This window comes from Trachypithecus francoisi, unplaced genomic scaffold (genome assembly GCF_009764315.1).
Source record: "Trachypithecus francoisi isolate TF-2019V2 unplaced genomic scaffold, Tfra_2.0 Contig01579, whole genome shotgun sequence".
In the NCBI taxonomy this organism is placed as follows: Eukaryota; Metazoa; Chordata; class Mammalia; order Primates; family Cercopithecidae; genus Trachypithecus; species Trachypithecus francoisi.
Genome location: NW_022681442.1, coordinates 317,928 through 339,459, shown reverse-complemented (window position 1 = coordinate 339,459; position 21,532 = coordinate 317,928). Strand labels below are relative to the sequence as shown.

At 48.9% G+C, this 21,532-nt stretch overlaps 1 protein-coding gene across 1 annotated transcript in view; it reads right to left on the bottom strand.

Moving 5' to 3' along the window:
- The window catches only part of TCERG1L (transcription elongation regulator 1 like), a 234,120-nt gene that overhangs the window by 75,421 nt on the left and 137,167 nt on the right, over positions 1–21,532 (bottom strand). The window contains exon 5 of the mRNA XM_033178686.1: positions 1,720–1,811. Within this exon, the coding sequence (XP_033034577.1) occupies positions 1,720–1,811 (92 nt within the window). The remainder of the gene's footprint in view (positions 1–1,719; positions 1,812–21,532) is intronic.

The following is a 21,532-nucleotide window of genomic DNA, read 5'->3' as shown; positions in this document are numbered from 1 at the left end:
TAAGAGACAATGGTGAGATAAAGCCCAAACGAGTAAGTCTGTCTAATGTGACAGTTTGGTAGAACCATGGAAAACAGAGTGAAGTTGCGTCTTGGTGACCGAGTTATCCAGAGTGAGTGGCCCATGTTGAGAGATGCCAGCCCAGAGGGAAGGACAAGAAACATGGAGATTAAAACGCTCAGCCAGAAGCATCTTGCACGATCTCCAGAGTGAGGGTGAACCTGGGAAGGGCATCTTCTCGAACACCACGCAAGGGACTACCAGGAAGAAAGGAGTGGTCTGTTTCATGTACGTTCATCCTGGCATTTTGGTATTTTACACATGATTTGTAATGTATATTATAACATTATCCTTAAGTTTGTAAGCTTACGAATGAAACTTTTATAGATTTTCTAGTAGCACGAAATACCTTTGTTTCTTGTGAGAAAATAAGGTCAGGATAACTAATTGGCATAACAGAGCATTCAGAAATACTTGTCTCAAAAAATATATATTAAGACTAGAGCTTATATTACCAATCCAATTAGAAAAACTAGGGGGGACTTTCATTATGAAGTTAATTGAACAATAGAAACTCAACAAGAAGTCTCTGAGTGGTAGATTACCTCAGCTAATTATTCAAGCAAATAGAGTAGGATGCAATTTGTGATGGGGACTAACGTTTAAATTTGGTAAGGCTGGGGTTCTCTACTGCTGATTACCGAGGTCTTCTCCACGAGATGCATGCTGGTTATGATTTCCTGTTGGTGATAAAAACGGCTAATCATGGTATAAAACTCCTGTTCCACGCTGAAGTCATAAAAGCGAATTAGACTCGAAGAACCACGTGATGGAGAAAGGAGTTATTTAAGGCACTAGAAAGGCTATCTGTATAATTAATGTGTAATTCTGGCCTGGATGTTAATCTGGAAATATCGGAAAAATCATACCTCAGAGGGCAAAAGTTTAATTTGCACTAACATTTGTGATCAATTTTCACCACTGAACACCCGCACCGATGATTGAGGAGGAGACGTGAACAACAGGGCGACTGCATCCTGGAAGAACTCAGAGGAGACACGGAAGCAAAACCAGGGAGAACAGAAAGCTCACAGTATGACTTCAGGCAGAGAAATACCTTGGAAAGGTGAAGTAAGACAGAACGTTGACAAGCAACTGAGTCCTACCAGTGTCTTCAGTGTATTTGACAGATGAGAGCTAATTAAGCGTGATTTGTGATTTTGAAATGCAGTAATAAAAGTGACTCCGTTGGGTTATTGAGAGGAAGGACTGTACTACTAAAAACACGAAATGCTTCAAATGCACTGTCCTGGTCAGTCTTTAAAATGCCATTTGGCAAACCAGTTAAGAGAAAGACCTGAAATTAGAATGAGAGCATTGGCTTTTCTTTCCTCTTGCCTAAGTGCTGTCTGAGTTTGACTCACTTGTGTGTCTTCTCTTCCTTCTGAAAATGGACAAAGTTCAAATGGAAGCCAAAGCCTTTCCCAACAGGGTCCCCCAGGGAGCTCCAGACCCAGATCTGGCAGGACCAGCAAGGGCTGCATCTCTGCTCTCCAGGCCTCACCTGGCCCCTTCAGTGCCAGGTCCTGCTGTTTCACACAGCAGATGTCAGTCATTTCACAAACACCATACAGCAAACAAGCGTGAGGGTGTCCTGGCCCTGGATCTCTACACCCAGGGTTTTGTGTCTTTAACACACACACGAGCCCGGAAACTGACCTTGTCTTCTTTGTCCCCAACCCGGCTCTTCTTCTGGGCCTGCAGCATCAGGGCAGGTGGGCGGGCCACTCGGCCCCGCTCTGTCCTTGTATCTGTTGGGCCAAAGCAGCTGTCATTAACATTTCATTTGTCACGGTCGTTTGGAAAACCTAAGCAATCAAAGACAAAATGTGGCCCTGAAGATTCGAATCGATTGGTAGACCCTGTGCATTCCACAGGAAAGTGACATTGCCCTGTCCTTGGGTTGAAGTCTAGTGACAAAGTTCTCATCCCAAAGTGAGGATGCACCGGACGATGGGTTTGCAGGGGCCAGAGGCCTGGGCACACACATGCACCCCTGGACTCCCTGGCCCAACCTCCCGGCATCCCTCTCCTGCGCCTGTGTGTGCAGGCAGGTGTTCACTCCATCCCGGACTCAGCCTCTCGGAGAAGGACAAGCAGGAAAGAAGTCCAAAAGGGGGTGGCCCGAGACTTGGCTGTTGTCCACCTGGTGACAATCACCAGGGTGAGGCCATGACAACTCTCACCACTCCCAGTCCAGTGGGCCCAGGATGGGAGTGCTGTGCCCAGGCGTGTGAGTGTCTTGGGGCTGCTCTCTCACATTCTGGGGCCCCCAGTGCTCGGGGAAGTCAGCAGCCTCCTCCAGTGATGTCAACCTGCCCCCTGTGAACTGGGCCGCGTGGGTCACAGATGAATAGGACACAGGCCCTTCCCAAGAAGGACAAAAGGCCAGTGTAGGACAGAAGAACCAGCCTTGCTGAGGCTCTGCCAGCTGGTGGCCATGATGGGCTGCCCTTGGTCCTGGCCCTGCCAAGGGGATAGGAGGGGCTCTGTGCAGACCACACCACCAGTGACCATGGCTTACTGGCCACCATGGGGGGCCCTGGCTTTTCCAGGGGGCCAGATCCACAGCACTTTGAAAAGTACTTGTTTCAGGGAAGGAAGGGATTCTGCAAATTCCCAACAATTGTTCCATTTTTGTCTTATCCAAAAGTGTCTATCTAAGTCTCAAAATCTTGCAAGTAGATTCAGGGTGAAACAGGAAAGCAAGGTTGAGCACTGTTTAATACCAAGAATAAAAAGAAGGACCCAACCCTGTAACCACACACCAACCTAAAACCATAGATAAGTTCTCAAAGGAAAGCCCTGGCCAGGTCTCATGGGTGTGCAGGGCAGGGCCCTTGGGCAGCAGAGATTTGTTTAGCTTGATCCAGAGCTCAAGACTAGACAGTGCAGTCAGGGAGGCCTGGGTATGTTCCTTCCTGGCAGAAGGGAGGATCGGAAATTAATGTAAATCACTTTATGCGTGTGTGCACACAACATACAGGCGCATATATGCACACACTCACATAGAAAGGATGTCCCGTGGCCCCTTCAAGCCACACGTCTGTGCTTGAAGGAAGTGAAAGGCAAGACTGGGGGTCCCACTGGCACACCCCACCTTCTAGCCTTTCTTCCTTGACTCCTGCAAACCGGGGCCCCTCTGCAGCTCCTGGAAGGAGAATTGCATAGCTCCGCATGGGGCCGGCAGTCACGCCGTCCATGGGCATTGGCACCTGTCTGCCTCGCAGCTGCAGAGCCAGGTGGTCTGCAAGGCATCCCTCCCCAGAGCCCTTGGGAGGAAGCCCCTTATTAGTTAGGGTTGGGTCAGTCAGCAGATTTATCTCAGATGTGGGGCAGCAACACTGAGGCAGTCCAGATGTGGCCCAGAGGCCCCATCCCCGGAGGTGCTGAGTCTGGACGAGGCAGAAGCACAGCATTCTACCCCCGGCTCCCCTCCATCCCGTGAGCGGGTGGAAGAACGCCCAGCCTGTCTACCACTGTCACTCTGCACCGGCCCTGGCCTGCAGGCTCTCCCCAGAGCTGGGTGGCTGTTCTGCCCTTAGTGCAGGCTGCTGGCAAACAGGCTGAGCAGGGATCCCTGAGGGCACCAGCCTCCTCCATCATTGCCACTCTACAAGGGTGTCCATACAGAGTCTACACTGCACACTTCTCCCTCACAAGAGGCCTGCCAAGGCTGACCACAGGACTCCCCTACAGCCATGACCACCCCAAGAGATGCCCTCTGGCCTGGCAGCTCTGTGCGTGGGTCTATTTCAAGGCTGGCCTTGGGAAAGGGACTATCGGCTTTACACTGAACCGGGTAACCAAGCCTGAGTCAAGAAAAGACTGCAGGGCAGTGGAAATATTTTATTGTCACTCAGGAAGAGAAGCAGAGTCCCTGAATTGCATTAAGATTTCCGGAACTCTGTAAGAATCACCCCCAGAGCCTATTCCTTGTCAAGGTGCCGTGGTCATCAAGCAGCCCGGACACTGGATCTCTGTCCTGAGCCTGCAGGGCCATCCTGCCCCGCCCATCTCCGCCTCCTTATCTACAAGAGGGGATTAGCGGGCCACTACCTCTCCGCCACAGAAAGGGGCTAGCAGATGGGGACCCAGCCGCGCCCTGGGGAAACCTCGTTAAAAACCCGGGGCTCTGTCCTTCTGCCTCCATCCTGCAGCCGCCAGAAGCAGCCCCCTGATTGAGGGACAAGGGGGCACACAAGGGAAGCTGAGCCCACCCTTCCCCTGACCTCACAGACCCAACACAAAGCAGGCCCAAGTGACTGGAAGAGGGAAGTTAAACCTGGTGATTGGATGACCCAGCACTCCACATATCTCACTACTGCACCCCACATATCTCATTACTGCACCCCATATATCTCACTCCTGCACCCCACATATCTCACTACTGCACCCCACATATCTCACTACTGCACCCCACGTATCTCACTACTGCACCCCACATATCTCACTACTGCACCCCATATATCTCACTCTGCACCCCACGTATCTCACTACTGCACCCCACATATCTCACTACTGCACCCCATATATCTCACTCCTGCACCCCACATATCTCACTACTGCTTTCTACATATCTCACTACTGCACCCCACGTATCTCACTACTGCACCCCACATATCTCACTACTGCTCTCCACGTATCTCTCTACTGCACTCCACGTATCTCACTACTGCACCCCACGTATCTCACTACTGCACCCCACTATCTCACTACTGCACCCCACATCTCACTACTGCACCCCACGTATCTCACTACTGCACCCCACATATCTCACTACTGCTTCCACATATCTCACTACTGCACCCCACGTATCTCACTACTGCACCCAACATATCTCACTACTGCTCTCCACATATCTCTCTACTGCACCCCACATATCTCACTGCTGCACCCCACGTATCTCACTACTGCACCCAACATATCTCACTACTGCTCTCCACATATCTCTCTACTGCACCCCACATATTCACTACTGCACCCCACGTATCTCACTACTGCTCTCCACATCTCACTACTGCACCCCACATATCTCACTACTGCACCCCACGTATCTCACTACTGCACCCCACATATCTCACTACTGCTTTCCACATATCTCACTACTGCACCCCACGTATCTCACTACTGCACCCCACATATCTCACTACTGCTCTCCACATATCTCTCTACTGCACCCCACATATCTCACTGCTGCACCCCACGTATCTCACTACTGCACCCCATATATCTCACTCCTGCACCCCACATATCTCACTACTGCACCCCACATATCTCACTACTGCACCCCAGTATCTCACTACTGCACCCCACATATCTCACTACTGCACCCCATATATCTCACTCCTGCACCCCACGTATCTCACTACTGCACCCCACATATCTCACTACTGCACCCCATATATCTCACTCCTGCACCCCACATATCTCACTACTGCTTTCTACATATCTCACTACTGCACCCCACGTATCTCACTACTGCACCCCACATATCTCACTACTGCTCTCCACGTATCTCTCTACTGCACTCCACGTATCTCACTACTGCACCCCACATATCTCACTACTGCACCCCACATATCTCACTACTGCACCCCACATATCTCACTACTGCACCCCACATATCTCACTACTGCACCCCACATATCTCACTACTGCTTTCCACATATCTCACTACTGCACCCCACGTATCTCACTACTGCACCCCACATATCTCACTACTGCTCTCCACATATCTCTCTACTGCACCCCACATATCTCACTGCTGCACCCCACGTATCTCACTACTGCACCCCACATATCTCACTACTGCTCTCCACATATCTCTCTACTGCACCCCACATATCTCACTGCTGCACCCCACGTATCTCACTACTGCTCTCCACATCTCACTACTGCACCCCACATATCTCACTACTGCACCCCACGTATCTCACTACTGCACCCCACATATCTCACTACTGCTTTCCACATATCTCACTACTGCACCCCACGTATCTCACTACTGCACCCCACATATCTCACTACTGCTCTCCACATCTCTCTCTACTGCACCCCACATATCTCACTGCTGCACCCCACGTATCTCACTACTGCACCCCACATATCTCACTACTGCTCTCCACATATCTCTCTACTGCACCCCACATATCTCACTACTGCACCCCACGTATCTCACTACTGCTCTCCACATCTCACTACTGCACCCCACATATCTCACTACTGCACCCCACGTATCTCACTACTGCTCTCCACATATCTCACTACTGCACCCCACGTATCTCACTACTGCTCTCCACATATCTCACTACTGTACCCCACGTATCTCACTACTGCACTGAGACCTATTTTTTGACTGGATATGAGTGGATGGCTTTTTACTACCTAAGAATGTGCCAAACATGAATTGTTTTAAATTTTACGTAAAGTACAGCAAAGAGCAAGTTCCAGGGAGGAAGTCTGGAGGGGTCGTGCACGGAAAGCTGAACTTGTGTGTTAATTTTATGCCATACCCTCTATGTTTTCAACATGGCGGGTGCCTATAAAACACACAGCAATCACAGTAGCTGAAATGTGTGTCTGTATCTTCTATGAGCATGTAAATAAATATGCATTGTGAAAAACTGTGTTAAGAAAACGCAGCCCCCAAGGAGGGCGTAAGCCCGTAATACTGTCCTCAAATAGGGACAGCATTGCCTAGTTCATTCTCCATTACCTTGAGAAAACATATTAAGATATTTTTTGTATTGAAAACAGTTGATCTTTGTAAAAATCAGATCTTAAAGTCTGGCTTTTGAGATAAACGGATTTACATTGCTCCTCGTGAGTGCTTCTTAGAGAAGATATTGTTGATGATCATTTTAAAGCCCCTAATCACAGACACATACCCCCGGAATACCTGTGACAAATGTGTGTGCCTCGCCCTAAATACTGTTCTTAATAACCGGCACTCTTTAACAGTCATTGATTTTGCAGGTACCTTGGAGGTGCGTGGGTGGCATGAGGGGCTCACATACATAACTGGGTCTGCGTCTCAGCCATTCCACCGTGGAAGTGCTTACTCTACGGCTCTCCGGGGCCCACTTCCGGGGTCCACTCTGACATGCTTAAGTACTCTTTGCTTTGGGCCTCTCCACAAACTCTGATGATGTTGTCATAAAATCCTCCCTTGAGTGGCAGGGAGAACTAGTTTATGGAGGAAAATCAACAAGTTGTAAGACTATGGGCGCTAAAGTACTTCGGGGAGCATGCCATACATTTCCACCTTCCGAGAGAGGCATGGCGGTAATGCCTTTCTGTGCAATGCCTCTATTGATCAAACCCAACTCTGAGATGTGAAGTGCTCCCCAGTGGCCTTCGATGTCATTTTCCTCCTGGCAGTGATGAGAGACAAACAGAACTGAGAAGGTCGCATGGAAGTCTGGCAGGAAGCAAAAAAGCTGTGCTAAAAAACACCCATGTCAGTCAGCTGACAAGCATTTATTTACTGCTCTTACAGAATCCAGCACAACTCTCCTTGCTGGTGGGGAAGAAGTGAGAGGATGCACTGAGAGCAATTAGACACTCCTCTCTCTAAGGGCCGCAGGGACTGGTGAGGGTGTCCAGCAGAAAAATATTCAACACCAGCCCCTTGAAATCAAATGGGGCAACGAAATATCTCTTTAAGAAAAGTGTGGAGGCCGGGCACTGTGGCTCACGCCTGTAATCCCAGCACTTTGGAAGGCTGAGGTGGATGGATCACGAGGTCAAGAGTTCAAGACCAGCCTGGCTAAGATGGTGAAACCCTGTCTCTAATAAAAATACAAAAATTAGCTGGGCGCGGTGGCAAGCACCTGTAATCCCAACTACTCAGGAGGCTGAAGCAGAGAATAGATTGAACCTGGGAGGCGAAGGTGACAGTGAGCTAAGACCACCACTGCATTCCAGCCTGGGCGACAGAGCAAGACTCCATCTCAAACAAAAACAAACAAAAAAAAAAGAAAAGAAAAGAAAAAGAAAGAAAACTGTGGAAAGAAAAACTGTGTCCTATCTGCTGGGCAAGACTTAGCTTCAGAAACTCTTAGAGCTCAGCAATCAGTTCAGTTCGCCATGTTTCCCTGAAAGAAGGGAGAGGTGGGTTTGCTTGTGCCTGACCCGGGGTCAGGGTCCTGGAAGCTTTTCCGATTGCGCTTTTAAGTCATGAATCCAGGCCCGAGGCACCTGTTCTCCTCAACTGCCCGGAAGGTGTAGACTGAAAGTTATCATCATCCCCTGGGGTCAGGCCTCAGCTCAGAGGTGGCACCAGGACGCAGGTGCAGTCGATGGCATGTCATGCAGTCAGCACACACCCAAAGACCAGCAAATGCTTCTTACATTGAATGAAGAATCAGAAATTTATTTCTTTATTTATTTAGAGAAGGGGTCTCACTCTGTCATCCGGGCTGGAGTGGGTTCACTGCAACCTTCAAGCCATTCTCCTGCCTCAGCCTCCCGAGTAGCTGGGATTACAGGCATGCGCCACCACAACTGGCTAGTTTTTGTATTTTTAGTAGAGATGGGGTTTCACCATGTTGGCCAGGCTGGTCTCGAACTCCTGACCTCAGGTGATCTGCCCACCTCAGCCTCCCAAAGTGCTGGGATTACAGATGTGAGCCAGCGCCCAGCCTGAATGATATTTTAATCTTGCCTACTGCCTCCCTGGAAGCACCCTTCTAAAATAATTTCCAAGATGCTGAGATAAAGTAGGCACAATAATCTCTTTTTACAACTAAGAAAAGCAGATTAGGTGAGCATTTTCTAGATTATAAAGTAACCCAGTAGGGAAGGCAGAAATTATTTATCAATTTAACTGGTACTGAGCTCCTTTGAAGAATTTGATAATACAATAAGGGGAAAATACAATTTATGCTTAAGATAATAAAAATGACACGCTCAGGGTCCGTTGTATATGGTCCTAAATGAGGCGTGGTGACTGCATTGATTTTCCGAGTCAGCCTCTTCAATGAGAATCAAAGCATCTAAGGGAATCCTGCCCCTGGGAAGGTGCCTGCGTGCTGCCTTCACGCTGAGTGCCAGATCCACAAGAGCTGCCAGCCCCAGAGGAAGGCAGAAGGAGGAGAGACACAGATTTCAGGCGTTAAAAACAAGAGAAGCCCAGGGGCCAGAGGGGCACTTGAATGGAAGGGGTGCCATGTCCTGCAGGAAGGTTGGTGGCAGCTGGGAGCACAGAGGCACGGCCTGGAAGTGTCTTTTTAAATTCCCTTCTCCAGGGCCTGCCCCTCTAGACAGAACCTGGCACAGTGTCCTCCAGATGATGTCAGGAAAGCCAAATCCCACTGGTGAGGAGCTGGTGAAAGGGGAGACTGTGCAGCTACCTGGCGCTCCCCCTGGTGGCTCAGGACTGGGAAGGAGGGAGGGGGAAGGGGAGCAAACCCCTCAAGAAGCCCCTCCCCCAGCAGGGCTTTTGACTGCCACAGGAGGGGCTGCAGTCGGAGTGGCAGGTACTCCCTGGGTTTCTGGAAGAGCCAGGGTTCTCTGGCCCATCCCCACATCTCAGCAGGGGATGTACAGGTGGTAGCCCCGGTGTCTGCTGTACAGACCTGCTCACCTGCCCAGAATATAAGGCCACAGTCAGATGTCTGCTGGCACCTCAGGAGGACAGCACTGGGGGCTGCTGGCACTGGGGCAGGAGGGCGGGGCACCTCTGACAGAGCACCACAGCCCAGCACACAGGACGAGCCCAGCATGAAGCCCAGCCGCACAGGCTGAAACCCCACAGTGGGGCTGTTTCCCTGGGAGCCTCCTTGAAGCCGGCGCAGGTCTTCCCGGGTCCTGCTCAGTAGGCCAGGAGGACACCAGCTGGCTGGGCTGCTGCGCAGTTGGAGAGGACTCAGGTCAGCCAAGGCTCCAGAGGTCCCCCGGTAGGGGCTGGGCTATGAGCAGGGCCCATAGCTGCAGCTCCACCCGCCTCTCCCTCTCACCCGCCTGTTCCCCAGCAAAGGCTGGCTCTTGAGATCCCAGAGCACCTCATTGAACTCCACTATAAATGGAGATAATTTTCATACAAACAGCAAATCATTTCTGAGTCCTCCTAAATTTTTCATAGGTAGTGATTTCACAGAGTTGACAAGCTGCAGAGAATTAATTTTCCATCCATTTTTAACATCCTGAACTTCCCTTTTCAAGAACAAACGGTTGTAAAATGCTCAGATCAGAGAACCAGAGCGTGGCTTCCTCCACAAGAAGGGGTCTCAGTACTGAGAGGCAACTCCACCTTTTAACAGGACTCAGCCCTACCATGAGAATTTGCCTCATCATGGGACTCCACCCCTGCAACCTGAATCCACCCCTGCAACCTGAACCCACCCCTCTAATAGGACCCCACCCCTGCAACCTGAACCCACCCCTCTAAACGGAACTCCACCCCTGCAACCTGAACCCACCCCTCTAATAGGACCCCACCCCTGTCATTGGTCTCTGTCCTCCATACCCAGCCAGAGTCCAGATTTTCTCTGTGGGTTCTGTCTGACCAGCAGATCTGTTTGACCAGCAAGAGAGAATCTGGTGTCACCACTAGACAGAATGGCCTGGGGAGGTGGTGGGACATTTGCACCAGCGTGATCCAGGGCCTGGGGCACTCTGCTTCTCTGATGAAGGCAGGCTTCCGACAAAGAGGCCAACTCCAGGTTGGAGATGCAGGAAGTGCTGCACCCAGCAGAGTGAGCTTTGGGATCTGAGCGTAACAGGAGTGGAGATGAGGACACCAGCACGTTGATTGTCAGTGGAAGGCAGCGAGGAGAGCCTAGTGCCTGCCTCGCCTGGTGCAGCATGCCTGCACGGAGGCATGCCTGTAGGGAGGCATGTCAGGGCCTGCGGGGAAAACCAGCTTCAATGTGCTGTCCCTCCAAGAGAGCTACTCCCAAGTCACCAGGGCACTGCAGCCCACCCCAGGGGCAGGCTTGTCCCACTGGGTCCACAGGAAACTGACGCCTGAGCACCAGCTGTGCCCAGGGAGGGAGCCACAGAGCCAGCTCCCTGCCCACCTCTCACCTCAATACAGGTGTGTTTAATGAGTAAATGAATGAGCTGATGGTGAGTTCCATGCAATTCACAAATTACGCTCAAAGTTCTCATCTTTATCCAAAAGTAGGAATGTTAAAAGCAAAAGAGACATATTAAACCAGACAATTTGTATAAGAAATGAAATAAAAATTCCAAGCACTCTTGTGTCAGGTACATAGTGAGCCAAGTAGGACTTTACCCCAACCTTGGACCAAGAAAAGAAGAGATGGCTAGATGGAGGAGGAGGAGAAGGTGGAGGCTGGGACAGAGACAGAAACGAAGACAGGGATTGAGACAGAGGTACAGATAGGAAGCAGGAGGAAGGCGGTGGAGATTCATGTGAACTTGTAACCATCATTTAAAACATTTTCCTGAAACCTTTTTTCAAAGTATAAATCCATTTCACAGTACCAGGCTGAGTCATTTAAGCAACTCCCACCTTTCAAGGCAGCGCGGGAATTACAGCTGCTGACAGACGGAGAGCTTCAGTCTGCCGCTCTGCCAAGCCCTCCGGGTGCTAGAGCAAGCACCCAGCAGTGGGTGTTCCTCCAAATGGGTTGTCACAAAAGTCACAGCTGGGCTGAAGACTGCTGTTACTCGGGGTGCTTGAGCTGAATCAGGGGCTCTGGTGCCCATCTGAGAGGGCAATGCTGCACACACAGATACCCATGCACACACACAGAGAAGCATGCACACACAGACATGTGTACACACACGGACACACAGACATGTGTACACACACAGAGATAGGCACTCACAAAGAGACACGTGCACACACAGCAAAACACGTGCACACATACCCAAACACATGCACACACACAGAGACACGTGCACACACACCAAGACATGTGTACACACATAGAGATGTGTGAACACACACCAAGACACATGGACACACACAGACACTGGCACACACAGACATATGTATACACAGAGACACATGCACACAGACAGGTGTACACACACAGAGACACATGCACACAGACAGACACATGCACACACAAGCACACATATATGAAGAGACACACACGTACACTACACACACAGGCACACGCATGCCCACACAGACACAAAGCAAAGCTTGTGTGATGACGGCTTTTCGGCCACCTGTCACAGCGGATAAAGGCATTGCTCACAAGCTCACTGCTGAGCTCAACACTCTGCACACTCCATGTGCCAGGAAAGAATGGAAGAAAAACTGACACATGTACACAAACGTGAACAAGCAAAATGTCGGTATTGTGACGTCAATCATCTAAAGGTGACATCAAAACAAGTTGCCTCTATAAGGAGAACTGTGTGTGCCCTGCACGGCTCCTCCCAGCACAGGGCCATTGGGATGTCCCAAAGGACAGCACGCCTATCGGCAGTGGTAAGTCCCCTTGGCCACCACACTGTCTCCCCTTTTACGGGCGTTAACACGCCCAGCACATGCCAGAGGGCAGCGTGTGTGCTGGGACCCCCATCGGGACAGCCCCTCACAGAGGCAGCCAACACCCACTTCCGAGTCTGGCACAGAGCAGCAGGCTCTGGGCAGACGTCAGCTAAGGACACAGAGGGAGACTGAAGGGGAAGCTCTTGGCACGTGACCCTGGATCAATGCCCCCTATGTCTCCTCTGACCTCTGACTGTTCTAGATCCACGATCCAGATTATTTCCCTCTTGATCATGCATGACGTTCGCACTGCACACAGGAACCGTCAGCCCCTAGAGTCCCTGCTGTAGTTTCAAGTCTGTTTCCACTTTATTTTTTCTCTAGAAACAGACCCTGGCATGTTGCCATTTTGACGGAAGCAGCCTCCACATTCTGGGACAGTCATGCAGGCTCTTCCTCTCTTTACTCCCAGGGCTTTCTCAGGAGTTGGGGAGCCTGCACACGGGGCGTCAGCCAAGGTCCCACCTGTTCCCCCTGAGGACCCTGCCTCCCCGCTGAGCGCTCTGCAGGAGGCACCATGTGAGGCCCGAGCCTTTGCCCAGGGAGGTTGCCAGCTTTACCTTTGCTAGAATTGCAGGTTTAGCATAAGACAGTTACATAGGTGACTCTGCCAGGTGCTTGGAGGGGATTTTCCCAGGAAACAAGGAAGCCAACTAGCGTGGGGCCCTGGAAGTGCTCTTGAAACAAGGCGAGGTTGGTTTGTATCTGAATGTCTCTTGTTCCTCTCAGCTGAGCTGTGATAAATGGGGTAACGAGTATCTCATGCCCTGAGTGGTCTGCAAAGAGCTTGAAAGTTCTACCAGATGATGGAATGTGCTTCCAAGTCTCAGAAGGTGAAGCCCCCTAGCCACGCAGGTCAGGAGACATCTCCCTCAAGGACATGCATCTGTCTGTCTGACTGTCCTCAAGGCCTGGGAAGAGGCACAGCCCTTAATTTGGAAACTGGGTGTGGAGACCTTCAGGCCCCTCCCAGAACTGAGGTCTCCCCAGCACCTGGGAGACACCTGGTCTCGCCTGTGGGTTCCCAGCAAGCACTGAGTTCAGGGCCTCACTCGCCCTGCCCTGGGTGTCTCCGGGATCCCTCGGGACCTGCTCCCCAGGCATCCGCCTGTTCTTTGCGCTCCAGGATGAAGATCTGGCTCTCCGCACTTTATGAGCCTCTCTCTGATCAAGTTAAACAACAGAATCAACAGATGGGACTCCACTGTGTGCTCCACAGAGCTGCAAATGAATGGTTTAATGAGAAGGCAAAGCGGTTCCAGCAGAGCCCCGCTCACTACTCGTGTATACTCATCAGTGCTCGTTCCATCCCTCGGGGACACGCTCCTACATGTCATTACGGAGGGTTCCATCTCATGGCGGCACCAGCCCAGCCTCCAGCCCCTCTGACAGCAGTGGAGGCTGAGCCTGCATCGGCACCATGCCAGTGGAAGCCGGGGCTCCTGTGAACACACCTGCCTGGCTCTCTCCACGGGCTGCAGATCGGGCTGCCTGGATCAGGAGGTGAGCAGCACTCCCTGCCCACCTCCCCAGACTAACAGGAACCGGCCAAGGTGGGGCAGCGGGGGCAGCCCCCACACAGCCATGTGGGCAGCACCTGTGTGTTTCCCAGGTCACAGTAAGAGGCCAGGCCACGCCCAAGTCAGGACCATGGGGCTTCTTGGCTTGAGTTATCCATACAGAAACACCAAACATCAGCACCATTCAGCTGCCTTTTAAACTTTTCTTTCAATCCAAGAATGCCCTAAACAGAAACATGAAGAATGTTCCCTTCAGGGCACCACATCCCGCGTGAGGCTGGTCTGCAGAACACAGCCCTGCCCTCCCTCGGTGATCCCCAGAGTAGCCCTCGGTCCACCCTTGGCCACCACCCTTTCCAACCTGGACAGTAGCCAAGGGGACTAAGCCAGCCCAGCCGTATGACCCTGCAAAGTTCAGACAAAGCCATTCCTGCTGACATGGCCACCAAGGAGGGCTGGGGGAGGGGCTTCCAGTAATGTCTTCTGGCTCTTGTGCTTTTGTTTTGAGGTCAATGAAAACATTGCTATCCAGAGCCAAGAAGTGGAGCCTTAAACTACACTTTACCATGACAGAAGCAGCTGCATGCATGCGTCACTGACGGTTTTGTCCCCTTGCAAATAGGGAGGGGTAGTGACTTTGCGAGGTTAAGGCCCAGGCACCCCTGATTCCCCGCACCCACTTCTGGGTGGAGAGAAGAGGCCGCCGGCAGGTCTGGAGTCCTGGAATTCTCCATGCTGCCCCTGGTGACAGCAGTTGACTTCAAGACAAAGAGCTGGCAATGATTTTTTCATGTTTTAGTTAAAAATATGTTCCAAGCATTGCCCTGCTTTGAGCATGGCCTGAGGCCCGAGGGAGGTCGGGAGAAAGACAGACATGGTCTTCCTGGCCTGGCAGGCAGGTCATGACCAACCCGTTCTACAAGGGACTCCAGCACACAGCCCAGAGGGGAGAAAGGCTCGGGGATGGTGACATTGAAGTGAGACCCCAAGGATGAGTAGAGATGGGATAAAAAAGAATCTCTATGATACAGGAATGGCAGATAGGGATGCAAAGTCCCAGAGCTAAGATCATGGTGGTGTGGCTCACAGGCAGGGGTGAGTGACAGAAGACAGGCAACGCAGGAGCAAGGCCAGCTCAGGCCCAGCCGTAGGGACAGCTGCCACTGAGCATTGCAGGGAGCTCTGCAAATTACAAATTCTGAGGACATCAAAGCATTGGATTGCTAAGGTCATATACAACATACACAGGATATTACATACATACATTTATTTTCGGCTACTATTCACTGCTAATATTGTTTCACATTAACATTTATTTTAGGCTACGATCTATTGCTGATATTATTTTGTAGAAGAAAGAGAATTTCAAGAGGGGGCCTGTACTATTCCTAGGTGTATTTTGACAACGTTAAAATGAAGTGTTTGAGCCATAAAGTTAAAATATTGTATTTAGCACATTCGTTATCTTAGCATATGCATTCAGAACCTCAGATTTTAAAGCTTCAAAATACCTTTTAATATAACCTTCAGTTCTATATGGAAGATAAATGCATGATTAAGTCTATTCACATTCTAAATTACATCATTAAATTTTATCAAATAAGAATGTTTTTGTAAAAAAAAAAAGGATTCAGTATTAAAGTGGTTATAATGTAAGAGGGAGATGTGTGAAACCCCACGCTTCCCATCACTGACTGCATCCTATTATTAGCGACGTCTATTACCTTGAAGGGAAGTCGGGTCCCTGGTGTCTGGGTTTGACGCTGCTATTCAGGAGACGCCCCTGCTGGCTCCATTCTCATGACCAGGGAGTTTTAGGGCTCAGGTAGGGAAGGGCACAACCCCTGCCACTGCCCGCCATGGACCATAACCCCGGAGTCCAGGCCTCCCCTGCTGCTCCCTGGTCTGCGTGGTTGAAGCACAACCTCCGGTTCTTCAGCCAGGGCTGGGACCTCCCCACAGTGGAACCAAGACCTGGAGTCTGAGGGCCGCTGGGGCCAGAAAGAGGAGAGTGGGGCCAGGCTCAGCTAAGGCCCACCTCTCTCCTTTCACCTGGACTGGGAAGATGGAAATCAGGCTAGGAAGGGACAGCGCCACCAGCAACAGCGGGGACCAGGGAGCGTCTGTGCTCAGCACAGAAGCCGAGGTCCGCGATCGGGCGGGCCTGAGCACGGCACTCAGCTCAGCTACTTCCTAGCCACGAAGTCGGGGGAGCATCACTTACCTTCTTTGAGATTCAATGTATCCATCAGTGAAGGGGAAAAATAATAGCATGTGGAAGATCCTGACTATGGATAGAGATGCTAAACATTCAGTGCCATGCACAGGTGTGCCCATGGCAGGGCTCATGGAAGTAGATTCTAACAATTGATTGGGCAAGAGCCTGCTGAGCCAGCCTCATCTGCTGCCAGCGTCTGCCTGTGGCCAAGCAAGCAAGGAAGACCTGGCCCGGAGGAGACCTGAGGTGGGCCAGGCAGGCCAGGAGCAGGGAGAGGCTCTCTGTGTCCCCCTCTCGCTTCCTGAGCAAACTCAGCTCCTCTGGGTCCACATATCTTTGCAAAATGCACTTGTTCATCCGGGGGGCATTCCAAAAACTTGTGGTAGCCACTATTCTATCCTGAACATTTTAAGGGAAATCTTTGCAAACGTTCTTTGCAAATACATTGGGAACAACCACTCACCTCTCCCAAGGCAGCACTGCTCGTGTTAAGATGCAGCTTTGAATCACCACACAGAAATCAAAATCAATCTGAACAGCAAGGTATCTATGTATGTGCACATAGCACCCTGTGTGTGTGTGCACATAGCACTTGTGTATGCGTGTGTACATAGCACTGTGTGCATGTGTCTGTGTGTACATAGCATCTGTGTGTGTACATGCATATGTGTGAATATAGCATGTGTGTGTGCATGGGTGTGTGTGCACATAGGACGTGTGTGTAGGAGCATGTGTGTGCATGTGTATATCAAATATTCGGGTCCCTTTAGAAGTCTTGAGTCTGCCGTGTGAGTAGGCATGGGAAAAAGACCTGAAGAAAGTTCTCTTGCCTCTGTAAAAATGCATTTTGCATTGTCACTGTGTGAAAGGGAGGAAAACGCACATTAAAGTTACACCAATGACTGGGACGTCCTCAGGGCATGGCCAGGGTCTTTGTGCCCCTATCCCTAGCTGGAGAGCTAGCACAGTAGCTAGCTGGGAGGGCATCAGTAAGCAACTAATTTAAAAGAAATAAACATTTATTTAAAACATCCTCTTAGACAGAAATCAGGATTTGTGATAAATCCATCCTAATCTGACCCATCTGCATGATTTAAATGAGCAGATACTTACAAGAGCATCTGCCCTTGCACAAAAGTGCGCTCATGCTTCTCGGAACTCTGCATGACCAAAACAAAAGATAAGTTCAGAAGAACTGTATGGATCTCTCTGCCATGTGGTTATGGTAGCCTGTGATTTATATACACCCTGCTTTAGCATTTGTAGGCCTGTTAGTCTTCAAAGAGCTCATATCAAGTCAGCTCTGACTTTTTGCAGACTAATCTATGTGAAAATGCAGTCCTCACCTAACTGATTTATTTTCACATTTAGAAGTAATAAAATTAATAGTGCAGTTCTCATCTCAGTTGATAAAATTAACTTTTTTTTTTCTAACTAACTTCTTTCAGTTATTTTCTTTATTTCTAAAGGGAAGTTATTCCAGTCATTTGATACAAATGGCTTTAATTAGTTTAAGGCAAACATAACCTTTAACGAATCCAAGCTTGGGATTGCTGGTTGTGCGCTAAAGGATAAAAACAGTGCAGTGCTTATGGCATTGATTTGTAATGTCAGGCTGCACAATCCAATTTGGTTTGGCATCAAAGCAAACCACCCATCACTTGAAAGAATAATTCCTCTGCCAAGGCCAGCCCTGAATACACACAAAATGCATTTTTATGATGAGGGGAGGCACATTTTTCAAATGATGGGGAGGGGGAGACCCACCATAAGGGCTGCTCTGACTTACAGCATAGCAGACATTTTCTAAGGAACTTGCATTTTTAATGACTATTTCTTTGTTGTTTCTTTTAAAGAATTAAAATGTTTAAAATAATCAATCCTATACTTACAATGAAGCAACTGGTACGAAGAGACCCTTTGTTGGGGAAATACTCAACTGAAGGTTCTTATCTGAGATTTACCTTTTCAAATGGGTCAGCCTTTGTCAACTAGAATCAGAATTTCTGGTCCATCCACCAGAACTTGTATTTGCAGATCTGACCTTGGGCTTCTCTCGTATTTCAGTGGCCCCTCACCCTCTGTAGGATATAACCTAATCCCAGTAGCTTCTCCTAAATATCTTATTTTTCAGGAATTATTTACTACCTAAGATCGCTCCCAGAATAAGCTGAGAATACAGCTTTATGTACCCACTCTCTAGAATACCCTACACCCATGCCCCACCACTGACTCCCCTCTCACCTGAGCTCAGGGCCCAGGCTCTCTGGACACTGTCCACACTCCTATGGTTGGGGCAGGGAGGACTCTTGTTCTGTCCCCCACTCTGTGCATTGCTCTTCTTACATGTATTGCTAACATTATGGTGAATGTGTCTGCCTCCTTCTTGGGAGACAGGCTCCTTGGAGGTGGGCATTGCCTCTTGAGCACGCGTCTGCCACACACACGCACAGGCACTGATAGCAGTGGGACTCAACTCACTTCCCCATCTCAGTGACCAGCCCTTATTTCTGCAGGGCCAAGCTCAGAGGTTGCCCTAGAATCCACCACACTCTCTGTCTCTGTATCTTCACCCGGAAGTGTCTGTTTCTTGGAAGCTGCTCTCCTCTTTGCCCAACGAAGCCCTTCTCTTCTCAGTAGAGCACTCCAACACCCCCTGCCTTGCAAAGCCCGCACTTGGAGTGTGCACTAAGCGATGACTTCATTGTCCTTCCGTGTTTCAAAAAATGTGACACATTTCTATTCTAGCGTATCACATTTAAATGACCCGTTTCTTATCCGCGAGCTCCCTGAAAACAGAAGTCGTGTCTTTTAATCTTTAAATCTACTTTAAATCAACTGTGTGATTGACACAAAATAGACGTTTAATAAATATTGGATGGCTGACTAAATGTATACATAAATGAGGGAACAACTATCCGCTGGAGGAGATAAATGGGCTTGTCAATCTGCCCTTCCCACACACAGAGCCATCAAACAAAAGAGAAACAAGTCAGCAAATAAATATGAAACTGCATGCGATATTTGGCAAGAGTCAAGGCAGCTGGCACAAAGGTTTTCTATTCTGGAACAAAGTCCTCCATACCAGTCAGCGAGGGATCTCACTACTAAGTGGTCGGCTCCTGGCACATCCAACCTCAGGTAGAAACTGCGTCTACAGCAGCTCTGCGTGTACGCATTGGTCATGATGGGAACTCTCTTGCTACTCGCCGATTCTAAGTTGTGAATGGGAAGCCCAGGAGCTCCAGGCACCAGAGCAAGCCTCAGCATCAAAGAAGGAAACTGCAGCAGCAGGTGCACAAGTGCCCATCGGCCTCTTATCTCACAGAGGAAGCTGTGGGCCCTCGTAGCGGGATCGACACAGTGTCCTCAAAGGGACTGAGAAGGTCCTTTAGCCATGAGGCAAGAACAAAATGGCCCCAAAGTCACTATTAGAAAACACAAATAAACTCTAGAAAGTCATATATACATACATATAATATACATCCTACTATATTTACAGGTTAGCTGGGATTACTGTAGGAATTACAGGAGGCTGAGGTGGGAGGATCACCTGAGCCTGGGGAGGTTGAGGCTGCAGTCAGCCAGGATGATGCCACCACACTCTAGCCTCGGTGACAGAGTGAGACCCTGCCTCAAAAAATAGAGATATATAGATATATACATAGATAAAAATATAGATAATATAGATGTAGGTATAATTTTAAAATAATTAGATAACAAGATGCATCAAGAATATAAATGGATATAGATATATTTTAATTAGAAACAAATAGATGTTTGAAAGATAGCATCAAGTAAATGACCCAAAACACAGAAGAATGTCATAAAGATTTTAAGCAGAAAGAGACATAATCTTGGATTTGGCAATAGATTCTTACATATAACACCAAATGCATGAGTAACAAAAGAAAAAATTAATAAACTGCATTTCATCAAAATTTAAAACTTTTGTGCATCAAAGAACACCACCAAGAAAGTAAAATACAGCCTTCAGAATGGGAGAAAATATTTGCAAATTATATATCTGATAAAGGTCTGGTATCCGGAATATGTAAAGAATTCTTTACAACTCAACAAGAAAATGACAAACCACTGAATTTGAAAATGAGCAAACGACACAAATCATCATTTTGCCAAAGAAGATACACAAATGGCCAACACACATGTAAAAAGGTGCTCAAAATCACTAGTTGCTAGGGAAATGCAAAACCAAACCACAGAGAACACATTAAACTCCCTAGAAAGGAACAATTTCAGAAAATAAAGGAAAATAACAAGTATTGAGAGTATGGTGAAAATGATGGCTGAATGTAAAATGGTTCAACTACTCTAGAAAACAGTCAGAAAGTTAAACATAGATTTAATGTAAGACTCAGTGATTCCACTCCTAGATCTATACCCAAAAGAATTGAAGATGGGTATTCAGATCAATACTTTTAAACAAATGTTCACAGCAACACTATTCATAATTGTCAAAATGTGGACACAATGTACATGAACATCAACGGATGGGTGAATAAGCAACCCGTAGGCAATCCAAGCAATGGAACATTATCCTGCAATGAAAAGGAATGAACTGCTGATATACAGTACTGTGCAGATGAACCCCAAGGACATTAAGTTTAAAAAGCCAGACACAAAAGGTCACCTATTATATGGTTCATTAACATGAAATGTGCAGAATAGGTAAACCCATAGAGACAGAAAGCAGGTTGGTATTGCCAAGGGCTGAGGGGAGGGGAAACTGGAGAGAAACTGATTAGTAAGGTTTTTTTGGAGTGAGGAACATGTTTTGGAAGTAGATGGAGGTGGTGGTTGAGCAACATGGTAACTGTGCTCAGTGCTGCCGAATTGCTCACTTGAATATACTTAACTTGTGGTATGTGAATTTCACCTCAGTAAGGAATAGAAAAGGTAACCAAAGTAGACATACAGATTATCAATCCAGGAAGCTGAACACCCAACTCATAAGAGGTCCAGAGAGGTAACAGAGACTGATAGAAAAGTTCTGGGAGCTCCAGAGACACGAGACTGCAGATCTGATGGCTGCAGAGTTGTATCCGTGCAAATCAGAGACATATTTTGGAAGACCAGGGATAAACATCGATCTAGAAGGTTACATTCTGTAGGAAAAGAAAACTGATTCTCCTACAAAGAATGGGGACAGGCTGCAGGTGTCTGAGGGCCAAATGTGCCCCCGAGGAGCCCCCTGTCCTCGTGCCTGAGGCGCTGAAGGCTCTGACTCTGGGCCTG